Genomic DNA, 15,913 nt, shown 5'->3' on the forward strand with positions numbered 1-15,913 from the left:
TAATCCAATAAATAGCTTGTGCTTATGCCTGAAAACTTCAGGATGAAGTCTGGTGTTTCATTATTTGAAAATATTTGCTTTGGCTACTACAGTATGTCAAATAGTCATGTTATTGAGCGGTGTTATTTCGTCTATACATCCGGCGTATGATTTTAATACAATGTGTTGACGTAATTGAAGGCAATACTAGGCAACCAACATCACATCCAAACCCGCGAATTGCCAGATCGCGAGCAATTAACAAAACCGCAGATGTCTGCAAGCAGTCATCAAGCTGTCTAATCTATCGAGTAAAGACTCGAAACCGAGCAACGCTCGAAATCCTATCCGAATACCAAACGATCTCTCGAATCGAGCTTGACTCAGCCTTTGCTCCGTCGAGCACGACTTGAGTTTGAGATAGAGACGTGTTTCTGAATACGGGAATTGATAGCGAAATTTAAATGCTACTTCCAAAAGCGGAAAATGTTTTCCATGGCTTTAGTCCAGAAAGTTTCAAAGGCGGTATGCTAAAACAGCTCTAAAACTGAAGAAAAAGTCAGAGTCCTCTTTTCCAGATTAGGACAAGTCATGATACGACATGATACCTGATACATGATACGACATGATAGGTAAATGCTAGATCGGGAAACATCAGTTCCAAACTTTGTGATGAGCCATATATACTGTGATGAAATATGAAGGCCGACAATGCGGTGTGAACGGAACCACGCCAACCCGCTGACTAAATTATATTCACCGATACTTTCGTGAAATCATACCGGTTACTCCGTATCCACTGAGCGCGAAGCGCGACGAAAATTCTGGGCTTTACTCAACTTTTATGAAAATTAAATGTTGATACTCCGTGAATACAGCCCCGAAATTCCTCGAGCTATCTTCCTGATTGGATGATTAAACTAATTCTACTTGACAAACTGAAAATAGCGAAAAGTAAGTAAGTAGATCACAAAATATTACGAAGTGGAAGTAGAAGTAGCGAAAATCAGATCTACTTGAGTAAGTACCAGTGGTAGAGAAAACTACTTGAGTACTTCGAAAAAGTAGAAGTACTTCGTTACCGACCACCTCTGAGCTTAATACACTGGCAATCTAGCGTATGCAGTACAAAATAGCAGAAAATACCAATACACCCGATTGTTCGCCCGTAAACGTCCGCGAAGACAATCTGTTTTAGGAAAGAGATGTGAAAGCTCTATCAAATATGCCGGACCTGACGTGCGGAACAGTATCCCGCCGGCTATCCGAGAGTCGACGAGCATGTTCTGTTCACATTCAAATCGAAGTATAAGCAATTTCTACTAAATGAATACTATAGTCCAGACCTGGGCAAGGTGCGGCCCGCGAAGTCATTCTGTGCGGCCCGCGAAAGGTTGCTTGGAATTCGTAACGTAAACCCTACTTTTTGAATGTTTACGCGTGGACTAAAACCATAGGCGGTATCAACTAAACAGGAAATTCGTCGACTTTAAATCCTAATCATTAATATGCCACGATTACGCTGCCAACGCACCTCGCATGCATAATGCAAATTCAAAATAAAGGCAATGGGGCAAAGTCTGAGTAGCAATAAAAGACACAATAAATCATTCTTTCAAATCTCTAATTCGTAAAACAAGTCAATTGGTGCTCGCGATTAATATATGACTCATATGTATCACTCATAAAGGCTGAACGGGCATGTCAAAAAAGTAAGCCGAAAGCTGAAATTCAAAGAAGGTTAGAGCGCTAAATATTTGTATACTGGAGTTAGGGGTACACTCCTGCTTTCAGTTTTGTGGAGCATGTCGCCGAGATTAAGGATTTTAATTATGTCGAAAACACGAAACACTAGGTCGAGGGAGGGCGAATTTCAGAAAAACTGCAAGCTTCGCTCAACATCAAGGCTATTACAGCAGCACAATGCTCGGAAGGCAGCGACCAATACAATAAACATTGTAGTATGCCTTATAGATTTCAGTGCAGTGGTTCTCGAACTGTATCTGAAGAGGGACGCGAAGAAGATGTTAAAAAATAAAAAAATTCGCGCTTCGCGCGATTTACCTCGATATTATGGTAATATACTTATGGCTCTGTGTATTGTCCGACTTTGATATTACATAATTCTCTCATCATCAGCCATAACCTTCCATGCCAACAAACCATCTGTTGGGATTGCTAGCATTCTCGTTTCTCTTTTTTTAAAGATTTTGTGATATCATGATAGGGGGGTCGAAAGCTTTCACTATCATAAAGGGAAGCCTGCCTAAATAGTTTGAGAACCACTCTCTTAGTGTAATAATAGAAGAACGTGGAGAGAGGTTGAAATAGAGGTAAAAATGTATCATGTTCAACATTGTTTCGACTCATGACGACAAATAGATGATTTTTTACTTAACCGCCACTTTCTCATTTCCTAACATCAACATGTTCACTGAGCAACATTAATAACAATGTAATTCAGAAATAAAATTAACAAACGCTGGAAAACACAGCTAAAATTTTTCACTCGGCCCGCCAACGTATTTTCTACAGCTCATTTGACCCGCGGAGTAAAATAATTGCCCATGCACCCGTGCTATAGTCCGTCCTCAAGATTACCGGATCACGACCTAACCTATAGATCTCGCTTTATGTGACATGCCAATCCATTTTTGTTGCTTGCTTTTCTATATTATCTTCTTTTACTTTTCAGTCAGTGTGCATGCCTCCTCTTCACATCGCCTAGGCCAGTGGTTCCCAACCTTTTTTGACCCATCGCCCCCTTTTCAAGGTCAACACCGATCATCGCCCTCCAAATTTTGTGTACCGAAAATTGGGCATACAAACTGTAATCACCGGCGGGTTGACTAAAAAAAAAAGGTTCAAATTTTCTTAGGGAAAATTAAATAAAAATTTTTAATTGGATCTGCGGAGTCCTATACTGGTCAGAATTGAACCAAATTTGGTGTGCAGCCTTTTTTAGGGTAACCTGACAATTTAATCAGTGAATGGCTGGAATCCTGGAAAAAAAGTTATTTTTGAACAGCCCTAATGCATATGCACGCACAGATCGTGTGTACGTATATCATGAGTCGGTGTATATGCCGCAAAATATCAAGGACAAAAATAAACTCCGTCCTTTCTCTTCTCGTTAGTCACGTGACGTAATTTGGGTAAAGCCCGCGTGATTTTCAGTTATCCCCGAAGAATGTCGTGTGCGATGTCACTGAGATTTTGAAAATACGGCACGCTGTTTTGAATTTACCTCGCCATAGTCGCAGTTTCCTTTTCTTGAGAACAACGAATGACATTCCATTTGGCCTCGCGTCACTACATGTGAGAACTTATGATATTTCTGTTGATTACTCACATAAAAGTCACTGTGAGTCGTGCTGTTAATGATCAACCTATTGCCACATAGCTGGTGTACTCGATGGAATGCATCGACACATGGTAACCATATTCTCAGAATTATTTCCAGCTTGTCTCGGTTTTCTTCCCCTATACGAATGCGGGATACGTCCCATAACGCTTCATGTGTGATGCTGTAAATATTACGATGAATGAAACGATATTCAGAAGAGATCCCATTAAGGCGCTCAAATGTAGTAACAAAGAATTCCCCACCTACACTCAGCGAAAATTGTTGCTCACTACGCTGATGAAAATGGACCTGCGGGCACCACAGAAAAGCTATTTGATTACCGAAAAGTGGAAGTAGGCCTACTTCCAATTCTGCGAATTCGACAGCTCACATATCCGGTATACACAATTTAAGGAAAGGAAACGGAAACGTGGTCGATTTAAAAAAAGGGTCGAGAGAAGTTTTTTTATTGACCTGAGAAAATCTAGCATCGGCATCTAGCTTAGGGCGCATTGCCAAAACTCCAGAACAGTGGTTCTTGACCTTCACTAACGCCAAATTTATACAAACAAAAATCTACCACGAGACGCTCCACTAAAGATATAAATAATACATTGCTATAGATCAGTGTTCTTCAACCTTTTTCGTTGTGGTACACCCTTTTAACGTTTAATCGATGCTCGTACACCCCTGACCGCATACCTCACTGATTCCGCATATAAGCCTAATCCAGGGGTGTTCCAACTACTTGCTACTCACGGACGTGCTTAGATTTCATATATAGCATACAGCCGGATTCCGGCGGAAAGTCGTCACGGCCCATCTGGACGTGATACACTAATATTAAATTGGTTTCTGGGAACTTCGCACCGCGGAGATCCCTTGTGGTGTTCTGTGCCATTACTGATTTTTTGAGATGTACCTTGCGTATAAAAGTTTTAAATTGTAGCAGGAGAACACCCCCGCATGCTTGCTATCTATACACTAAATCAGAGGTATCAAACTCAAATGGGCTCGCGGGCCAATTTCATAATTTTGATGACGCCACGGGCCACAGCATCAATAATAGGGATATTCAATGTACAATTTCCAAGTAGGCCTTATTTCACGGGGCCTAGCAGACAGGCATTCCTCAAACATCGTGGAAATGTAATTTCCTATTGTACTATTTACGCTTGACACACGGAATAAAAATCACATTTTCAAATATTTGAATAAAATTGTTTTTGTGTCAGGCATATTTTTTTTTAATTAATGCGTTACAGACATCATGCGAGAGGATGCATCATGGCATCGTAAAGCTGTTGGTTATAATATTGCTGCTAGTGGATCTTTGACGTGCCACAATTTTATGTAGAATATTTTAAAATCTACTGAAGATTGATCCGATATCAGAGAATTTTAACGGTGTAGCCTAATCCTGGTTTTGATATAATCGTGATAAGTATAGGCTATTGTTACAGTCATTGCCAAAGTCAAATTAAATCAGCGTTAGATTTTGCCTTCAAATAATATTGAAACATATCAATAACAACTTAAATATAATCATTATTGAGTCATAGTGTTCATTGTGCTTCCAATAAGATTTCTCGTAGCCCCTGTCCCTTTTCAACACATTCTCTGATGGTACCTATATTAAAAATCACAGAGCCCATTCACTTTAAATCGCGCGTAGCGCTAAGACTTTATTCCAGTTGAATAAATTGGCCAAGAAAATATTTCACAGCATATAGGCCTAATTCCACAATGCATCTCGTGCACCCTGATGTGGTGCTTCGTACCATGATGGGGTTTAAGGACCGTGGTTAAGAACCCCTGGAATAGATATGTCCAATCGGCGAAGAATTCGTTGATGTTACAGCTGTAGAGCGTACAGCTACCTTACTCGCCACCGATAATAAGATGGATAAAGAGAATAAACAACAAGTTTTTTGATATTTCAGTGATTTTTACGTAGTTTTAGCGTGAACTTTAAGTTTTTATATCTAAAAAAGATATATGGCACTCGAATATATATTTTTGAATACTTGAAATTACAAAATGCCGTTGCGGGCCGCACAGAATGCTCTCGCGGGCCGCGTGTTTGAGACCTCTGCACAAAATACTTGATTCCCCGTCTATAGTCGCGCGATGGCGCGAAGCGCAAAAATCCATCTGGAGGGTAATTTCGTCGATAATATTGGCAGTTTCATATATTTCTGTCAAATGTTTATCCATTATTATTATCCAACGTGATCAGATTAACCAATATCGGTAATGGCCGGTGTCTTATAGAATGTTGGGCACAAAATTATTGATGATGCATCTTCGGGTTTTTATTAATCGCTTTGTTGCATGTTTTTATTTTTTGACCTCCCATCAGGATTCCAGGCATATAGTCGAAATATGTATTGGAATCGGTCAAACGTACTAAAAAAACCTTAATTTGTGGCACGCACACGAGACGCGCACTCAGTATTTCTTTATGGGGTGCATCATTTTTCTCTGCGCTTCGCATTTGTACGGTGGACTCAGATTACACTATTATATTAAAAACAAAAAATCCGCGCCGCCCTCAATCGCGCAAAGCGTGAATAAAATTTTCAAGTTTAAAATCTCTCAAAGATTCGGGAACCAATTCGTTAATTCTAATTGCATAGTGACGGACGCCAACACACGCAAATTTAATTACGTGTAGGGAGCCGATTAATTATTGTTTAGCGGTTGCATGCGAACGTACGTCTGCAGGTTGGTCACCTGTAGCCAGATGAAATAAGGGTGAACAAGGTTGCAATGTATTTGAAATGCTTAATCAGGGCTCGAAGTTACCGGACCAACATCTAGCACGGTGGTTCTCAAACTAGACCCATCGAGACAAGCTGGCTACGGCCCTGCAATTACGTACAATACACTATTTATAAGCATCGATCAGAAAGTATACTAATTCAATATTTATGATCTCTCTTGTCGCAAGCTAAACACATGTCGCAAGCTAAACACATGTCAACTACATCCTGTTCTACTCCAAAAGTAACAAATAAATACATTACCAACATTTGAATAAGGTGAAGCATTTGCTTATGACATCAGAAAAGGAATGTAATGGTGCGAAATGCACACGCGGTCAAAATGTTCTGAAGCATAAATTTGCCTTTTTGTAATAGCTTGTTTTTGGTCAATTTTAATGCGAATCTGGTACACCCCCGTACACCCCATCTAAGCGGTACAACTTTCTCTTTAAGTTTTTGTACACCCCGGTTGAAGAGCACTGCTATAGATTACTGGTGCACAAAAGGAACTGTGTATCAAGAGTGTTGAAAGAACGATACCAAAATTATAATTTTCACAGAGAACGAAAACATTATATTAAATATTTATTGAAAATCAGTGACTTCTGCTGTTCCCATTCAGACACCATATCAGAAATGAATCAGGAAATAGCCGATATCTCTTACATCTAATCAGGACTGAAACAGCACTTCGTCAGACCCCCCCCCCCCCAAAAAAAAATATATATATATATTAATAATAATAATAACATCACCACTTCGACAAAAAATTGGTACGATTACAGCCCAGCACCAGTGACAGAAAACGACTAGGTAAAAATTCTGTGGGATGTACCAGTTATAACTGACCGCGAAATCAGAAGCAACCGCCCGGATATGATCCACAAACTAAAAAAGAAAAGAGAATACTAATTCATTGAACTGGCTGTCCCAGCTGATCACAATATACAACAAAAAGAATCAGAAAAGCAGTCCAAATACGCAGACCTCAAAATGGAATGTGAGAAAATGTGGCAATGCAAAATAAACATTGTACCGATCGTCATTCGCGCTACAGGGGTTGTAAGCAAAAAACTCAAGAGACATATCCAACAGATTCCGTGTAACGTTCGATTCGAGATGATCCAATAGATCACGTTATTAGGCACTGTGCATATTCTTCGGAAGGCCTTGAATGCACCACTGGACTACAATTATACTAGTGAATCACAGCATCATTTCTGTAATTTCGATTCTTCATTTTCAATCATCTCTACCTCTGCTCTGTAACCCTTGCCAATTCTTCATCTACTGCAATTCTGTAATTGACTTCTCCATGTATTGCATAGGAATAACAATTTGACTGCATTACTGAAATTTTAAAAATTTACTCCAATCTCGTCATTTTCCTTTGGGTGCAGTTCGCTCCCCGGATTATGTGTGCATTGACCAGTTTCTTACTGTGAATAAAGAATATAATAATAATAATAAAACGTTGATCTTTGCCCCCTAGGCTTCGCCCCCCAGACCCCCTCCGGTTATTCGTTTTTGCCGCGACTTATTACCGAGATTTGTTGTGCTGTTTAGTGAGACGACTGCATTCGGCTACACGAATGATTGAATCGGGCAATATGATATAGAATTGCATAATGCATATATATTGCTATCAATTTTTATCCTCTCTGCTCACGTAATCAGGTTTACCAGTAGTACTGAGTGAGGTGTCTTGGAAATTGTAGGCCCGTAAACAATAATTAAACATATTCGGGTGTACCCGTTGGTATAATGACTTCGTCACATGATGTTATTTCGTGAACTCCTGTCTGCAATGTCAAAAGACATTGAAATCGCCCCAACTTACTAAACTAAAAGACCCACACGATTTAAAATTGGTATTTCTTCACTTGCAATCAAGTTTTCCTTTCGGGATGGCATTTGTCTTGTGGGGTTCAGATTGTCAGGACAGAAACATTTGGCGTCAGTCTTATAGGCGCCTATGGACAATTAAACCTATCTTGAAGATTTCGGTCAGCATAAGGACAGGCCGTTTCGGCCAATGTTTTCTCGCTGGCGATCGTTCTGGCACACTTCTTGGAGTCGCATGTTACATGGCCTAAAACTTTTATATGTCTTGGTGCGTTGTGGCGCGGCAATGGCCGATGCCGAGTTGCCTATTTCTATAAATCATGCTTATTTTTTCTTGGGGGAAAAGCACCCAATAACCAAGATATTTGGCGACATTAAATCGCGCGCTACGCAAAAATTTTTGAAAAAAGTACTCAATAATTTATACTAATTCTCAGAATAATTTTGGGCCTCCTTCAAGCTCGCCCCCTCCCCAATTGGGGGGTTTCGAGGTGCGGCAGTTACGGTCCTGCATCTATTGACTGATGCCGATATTTCTTTTAAAGTGTGATATCGACTCGATGTCATCGGCAAACCAATGATAAATCGGTCCAGCTTTAGTCATAACTTTTCATGGTGGAACTTGCCGAATGTGCTATCCTCATCGTAATTTCATTTGCGATTTGCTATTGGCATTAAGGTAAACGTGACATTATAAAGCTAACGCTAATGACTATTCCTAAATTAATGATATTATATTTCATCATGAAATACAGGGATGTGCGTTATAGTTCGCACCTAATAATAAATCTGTAGTTTATATCCGTATAGGTGTATTACTGCATGTGTAAGTATATATAAATATATACATGTATCATTAGGTAGATAATCCAGAAATCATTTCATGCTATATATGATTGAACGGAGCTCTCTACTCATCTATATTTATATTTCTCCGAGCACTAGTCACTGTCGATTTATCTTGTCCATCTGTACTGAGTACTCAACTTACCTTACATGGATTACAAATCGCAGTCTCGAAGTCGATCACAAGAATAAACATAGAATTCACGTACGTTTTGAATATAGCTTCGATTTCACATGGAATATTGGCCGCCCGGGATGTTTTAAATTGACTTGAAAGTATAGAACGATTCAAGTATGGGTATGAAAGATGAGAGGTATAGGGCATTAAATTTTTATTTCCGTATTGCATCGAGTGGTGGCGTTGTACGTCAGATCATTGAATTATTCACATTGGTCACTTTTGTGTCGGCAGTATATGTATACCTGAACAATTTCTGTATCTTATGAGAGCACGATGAAGGAATAGCCTATAATAAGCAGTGTAGACCTGGCGCACGAAACTTTTCATGTGATAAGCGCCACTTCCACGTTTAAGTACCAATACACTAATAATAATATTATTAGTCAGAATTCCTGTTCTTACACTCGCTTGAGTATGCAATGGTGGCGGTGATAGATGAGGAATGCGATTGCGTGTGCTGTATCGTCACTACACACTTCAGCATGCACATTGCACATTCGATAGCTACATAGAATTATAGGAGCGTGCTAAATATAGATGCACGACTTACACGTATATATGCCTCAATATTCTTGTAGAATTGCATCCTATAGCATGATGATTTTCTCCTTCTTCTGACGTCATGCGGATTTGAATAGGTTGCTATGCATAGGATTGAAAGGCTTCTTTACAGAGAAGTGATTATTCTTGTCGGGTTATACTATTAATAAATCTGAATAAATGAGTAAATAGTTGATCGGTGAATTTAATAATATTTCATAAATCGAAAATAATTTATGATAATGACATGATTGATATACCAAGTAATATACCGTATCCTCTGATTCGGGGGTGTCAAACTCAAATTACGTCGCGGGCCGGATTCCAATCTTCAAATCGCTCGCTGGCTGCACCAGTCAACTGATTCCAAAATGTTACTTCATGGCATTGTTATAACTATGATTATAATTATGAACTATAATACGCTATAATAGTGTATTACAGTGTATCACGGTTCATCGGGGTCTTATTCCAGCTAGTATCGTAACCTGTATTCGCAAACAATAGAATTAGTAAAAATACGATGATTGGCCGGTTGAATACAGTTATGAACCTCTAAAACAATGGCAGTAACGACGATGTAAGTAGCCAATATTACTGTGATCCCTTAGCTTTAGTTATAATATGGCGTTAGCCCTGTGTATGCGTTGTGAGTAATACAATAGATTATCTGTAAACACGGGCGTTGGAATTCGGAACCTTCAATAAATCACGATTAGTGTGTCTCCAGATTCCGGGGACCTTTCGAGTCGGAAGTGACACAGCAGTACGCCCACAGATACTTGAAATATTCAATGTAACTATTATATTCTCAATGCAAACTGCATATAACGTTTCCGCTTTGGCGTTTTCACTTCCGTGAATACCTACTTTTTGGTCCATTTTTCCATAAAACTCTGAACTAAATTTGCACTTTTTTGGCTTCTGGAAATTGGGTGTCAACGTCCGCGACCTAATTGTTCCTAGTGGTAACTAGTGTGAAACCACAACAACGCAGTGGAGTGGTTATAATGCGGGCTACGAACATACTCGACATTTGCTGTCTTGAGGGATTATTTAATGGAAGTACTTCTTTCAGAGCATCACAACAAGTGTTACACTTACAGATGTGCTGGATAAGATAAGCATACTCAGAATTGCTTCGCGTGCCGGATGCGACCCGCGGGCCGCATGTTTGACACCCCTGCTCTAATTTATCAAGAACGGCTGAAAGGAATTTCTGAAAAGAAAAATTGATGGATTCATCGAGTCTTTCGCATCTTCGATGTATTTCATAACATCCCTAACATTCCAGTAGAAAATCAACTATATAGATACGAATTCATTAGCATTGATTTATCAACAACAGGTGTTAATTACAACAAACGACAAATGCGAAAAATAGGGAGAGGCTCAATTTCTTAAGCGTATAATTTGCGTTGCTGTTTCGTCGGAATGTCGGAAGCTCGCTGAGGTCAAAACAGGAAACGCTCATGTTTGGCATGAGAGAAATTGGCCAATCGCTCACGCACACCCTCTCATTATTTTACAGTCATTGGCGCTAAATTATTTTGTGAGTGCTGACACTCGGAAGAAATATGCTGCGTGCGCAACCTGGATCGACCAGAGAGATAAATAAAGTCACGTAATAAAGAGGTAACCAGATGGAGAAAGCTACAGGTACCCGTTACTACATATATCTTTCACATCGCCGTGTGTCGTGAATTTTGTCTCATCACGTGATCTGGTTGTGTTGTAATAGGGGCAACGGAGCCTTATCAAGCTGCAGGCAGAGTCACGACACTCTTCTGTTTGATAACACTGGCTATCGACAAAATGTTACGTCACATAGCAGAATTGTGATACTGGTTGTCTCGGATGTCGAATTTGTATCGTGCAATTAACCTCATTGTGAAAAAGCATGCTCAGAATCCGCCTGAAAAAGTGACCGGTAATATAATTATGAATATGACGAGGTCAGTGGTGACTGGTGTCTGTGGCCCGATTATGTAGATGTGATCACCGCACGTGTCCCATGAAGAGCAGTTTATTTTGAATCGGCGCGCATATAAGAATGGAAAAACTTCGATCACATCAAAACAGTTACGGAAGCGGAAAGCCTTGCAAGGATGGTGTATTTTGCTTCAGCGCGAAATCCTTTTATAATTAAGATAATATTGATATCGTTTACGATGTCGGTTTACAGCCGGAGCGTTCCGCTGAAAGATTTAATACGCTTGGAATATGACTGCAAAGGATTATCGGGGGGATCCGTATACGAAACGGCTGAGCTTGGGTATGTGGAATAGAAGTTGAAAATGTGTCGTCGCCGCACGCTACTAATGATGGAAACCACCGTCCACTGTTCCGCTATGATGGCCTTGAATGTATAGTCCTATTCTTGCAGTGGCGGAGTGATCGCCCCGGATGCTCACCTTTGATTGGGCAATAGCTACATATGAATAATTTAATACATCTCTACCGTATATCGTTAGCAATATTTCCAGAACGCTTTTTTTCAAAACAATAGGGGTCGGGCATTCACGATTTAGTGCAGGGTGGTAACAGGGATTTCTAGAAATCCCTGACTGGTAATATGCCCCGATGAATGCGTACTGCTATCATTAAATATATCTCATTGAAATATTCTGCAATGCACCTTTGATCTAGTACAGTGGTTCTCAACCGGGGGTCCGCGAAGCATTTCCAAGGGGTCCGCGAAGCCTCTAAATTTGCGAAATGGTTAATAACCTAATTTTGATTTTTTCCATTTAAGCGGAATCACGAGGCTGTTTGTGGTTCATTACGGCTACAAATTCATGACTCACATCAACAGAATGGCCGTCTAGATAAAATATTCTACTGCGAAAACTCATTTTAATTGCCAATAGCCTACTGATACAAACATATTGATTTTTGGAGATGTTTTGTTGGGAATTGTGGAAAAAATAGAAGTTGGAGTAGTAAGGTCGAGAAGGGTAACAGCTGACTTCGAAATGTTTTTAAAAATTCGTTATCACCTTAAATATACATAACCGCTATTCCATAAAAACTTCAAGATGAATTTCTAGATAGAAAAGACTAGGCTGGACGTTATATTTTCGTTAAAAAATCTGTTTCTCTATTTTGGTGCTATTTCCATATATGTTGCGACCATCCAAAGGTATCATTGAAAGCGTTTTCCGTTATTATTACATTCGCCACCGCCTATCTTTGTGGAGTTGTGGAGTTTCAAGACATGACCACGTATTAAAGAAATGCAGCTGCAGAATGAGCTTTCAAATAATATAACTCCACCCAATTTCTAAATAAATAGTATGATGTTATTATCAAGAAAAGTCATTATGTTGCTGTTTATAACAGCCGGTACAGTTATATTTGCACAGGAAAGATGACGGTTGCGCGATAATAGGGCTAAATTCGAAGAAAAAAACGTGGGGGACGCGGGGGTCCATGAGGGTTCACAGGGGGTCCGCGAAGACAAAAAGGTTTGGAACCACTGATCTAGTACGATTGCGAGTACAAATATAGATTGCTCATATTAAATAGATATCAGAATGAAGGTGATGTAAACGAGGCAGCAAAAACGAAATATTCCAATTCGCAGCAAAGAGTGCCACATGCTGATGGCCACTAACATCATGCGAGAGACTCGCCAGTATATCGAGACGGCGTCAGATGAGGAGCTCGAGCGTGCAAGAGTAGAATATTCGGAGTCTAAAACGTCCAACAGCAGCCGCGCGAAAAGATCACCGAAAGCCTGTCCGATTCTGCATGAGGCCCATTTGAGCGAGCATGACGAAATGAATGGAATGAGGAGCATGTCGCCGTACGACAGCAAACTGGATTTCAATCCTCGCAGGTAGACAAAATTTATCGAGCTATTCTTTTGGTAAATCTCTGTATGGTATGGTGAGCCAACTTCTACGTTCATTTTGCGCCAGGCCCGTAACTTTGCTTCCTAATCTTGATCTGCTAATTTGTAGCACAGGCCATTTATGATTTTGTAAGCCTTCCCACTGTTACACACCGTACGCAGCTCAGGTAACGATGGAGACCCCAAAGATAAAATAAAAAAAATCAGACACTGGAGCAGCGATTACACGCCATTTTTACCCGAACCGATTATATTATTACAGTTACGGGCATCTTATTTTTTCTTACGGCACAAATCACCATTCTAATGACAGAAAAAATAGGTTTGTATTCCAATCTTTCGATGAGATATCGTCTTATAATTTGCTCACAAACGTCAGGGCAGTGTCGATGTCTATACAGTTCTCATAAAACAGTGGTTATAGACATGGAAACTATTATATTGATAACATTGTTTCGGATCTTCATGTCTACATAACATTCAAATATCCAGTTAACTTGATGTCGTTCGATTCTTAATCCATGTCTGGTAATAGTGCGAAAGTATGTAGGCTAGTGTCATAAAAGTTGTGGTCGTGAAAACTTTTATTCCCAATTCCAATCCATACCAACCAGACCTGGCATTGTTCCAATATCATTAAGCTAATGTATTATGGTGGTTGCCCGACATATGAGCATGCGACACATTGGAAAACGACAGTTCAGCATGGAACACATCAGCATGCGTCACTTCAGCATGAGACTGTATAACCCAAAAACTTACCCTAACCCGAAACATAGCCTAACCTAACCTAACCTAGCCTAACCTAACCTAAACCCTAACCCTAACCCAACCATAAACCTAACCTAACCTACCCCTAACCCGTAATTTAACCCACATGCTCATGTGTCGCATGCCAAATTGTCGCATGCCAAAGCGTCGCATGCTGTAATGTCGCATGCTCATATGTCCACGGACCATTATGGTCTGTGTTAATAAAATTGCATTCTGAATTCATTCGCATTTCTGCTAAATAGAACTTTTGTTCGTGAAAGTGAAACTGCGAACTGTAGAAACGAAAAACGAGAGACTGCAGTTGGACATTGCATCTCAATTCACGGGGTATTTTGAATTGGTGAAAAACTTCGATAAAATAACTATATGACTATGGCAAAACGTGGTCGCAATTAGCACAAAAAAGACAATACGGTTATATTTAATATGTTTTCCCTGGCATATTTCAACAAAGTATTCTTTTGCTTTTTATGTAAACCTTTATCAAGTTCGACATTGCATTCATTGCATTTATAGGTATCCGAAATACGTTCTACAGCATTACTGCCTATGCGACGGCTGTATAGACCCTCACACTAGACAGGAAAGGACAGATCTCTCGTCATTTCTCGTTACCGCTGCGATGAGAGTCTTCGTCAAGAAAAAAATACGTTCTGGTTATCGTCCGGCAAATCTCAAGGTCAATGTGGGCTGCACGTGTGTGGTTCCTTCTATAATAAATCACGCATGATTTATTCGCATACTAAATACCTCTACGTGCGCGATTATGAGTTGGGGGAAATTTCAAAATATCGCTGTGCTTCGTTAGACGTGAAATTATTTTTTGATGTATACGCACATTTACTTGAGTGTGTAACATAGCTTTAATTTTAGCTGAAATTTTAGAATTTGTATTTTTGTCTATGCTTTTAGAATATATTCCTATACCTTCACTAATTTGCTAATACCACTGGACGTATAATAAATCATGTTTCACTCCGTTATGACAATGACTGATAAAGAGCGTTATGGGATATTCAATACAGCCACATCCTGTATAGGTATATACAATTATCTGCATGATGAATTAATTTGAAGACTGAGCGTAAACGGACCCGGTCATAGAGACTGGTAAAATCCACAGGCTGGGGCAACTTCATGGATCTCTCACCGAACGCGATGTCGTAGCGTTGAACTTTTGTCAACAAGTTTCCTACCAACGACCACGCGAACTTAGTTATTATTGTGTTGGTACAGCATGGAAGGTGCGGAGGAATAGACACTAGTACGTAACCCTGTCTTAAACGGAACAAAAATATCTTCAACCAGGTCTACATCGTTGTGCAGCATTTCTACGGTCGACGGTCAACATCATCAGAATATCCATTCCTACCAATGATCAATAAATAGGGCCGGGCACAATGATTCGAGTAGTCGAATCTGAATCGAGCATAAATGTTAATGATTCGAGTCGAGTGAGTAGTAACAGACTTTTTCGAGTACTGAAATTCTGCGCTACTCGCCACTGAAAGATAATTTATCAGTCTGAATTATAGTTTCGAATCTAATTTTCACTGTTGAAGCCTTGGAACCTTGATTGGCGGTATCGTAGCATACGAAACATCTAGTACAAAGCCACGAAGGTTACTGGACGTAGCACATTTCCAAAAGTTATCATTATCCCACAACATTGTCACCAAGTGAAATGACTTCGGCATGGTCAAAAAATTACCAAAGTATCATTTATGAGATGGATAATAGGCATTATATTCTTTGCGTTGGCATATACGGTACATAGT

General features: G+C 39.8%; 1 protein-coding gene across 1 annotated transcript; it reads left to right on the forward strand.

Annotated features, from left to right (window-relative positions):
* The first annotated feature begins 11,135 nt into the window (after positions 1-11,135).
* Positions 11,136-15,118, forward strand: LOC145433695 (uncharacterized). Its single transcript, XM_080310865.1, has 3 exons — positions 11,136-11,780; positions 13,092-13,346; positions 14,652-15,118. The coding sequence occupies exons 1-3, from the start codon at positions 11,614-11,616 to the stop codon at positions 14,863-14,865; spliced, it is 636 nt and encodes a 211-aa protein (XP_080166991.1). The 5' UTR covers positions 11,136-11,613; the 3' UTR covers positions 14,866-15,118.
* The last annotated feature ends 795 nt before the right edge of the window (positions 15,119-15,913 follow it).

Source organism: Botryllus schlosseri, chromosome 2 (assembly GCF_051294905.1).
Source record: "Botryllus schlosseri isolate E-star chromosome 2, Bs_hap1, whole genome shotgun sequence".
NCBI lineage: Eukaryota > Metazoa > Chordata > Ascidiacea > Stolidobranchia > Styelidae > Botryllus > Botryllus schlosseri.

Bases quoted from the DNA above. Each gene is read 5' to 3' on its own strand.
- LOC145433695 (XM_080310865.1), top strand. From the start codon at position 11,614: ATGGTGTATTTTGCTTCAGCGCGAAATCCTTTTATAATTAAGATAATA. The intron at 11,781-13,091 runs GTATGTGGAATA...TCCAATTCGCAG, and splicing joins TACGAAACGGCTGAGCTTGG to CAAAGAGTGCCACATGCTGA. The intron at 13,347-14,651 runs GTAGACAAAATT...TTGCATTTATAG, and splicing joins CTGGATTTCAATCCTCGCAG to GTATCCGAAATACGTTCTAC.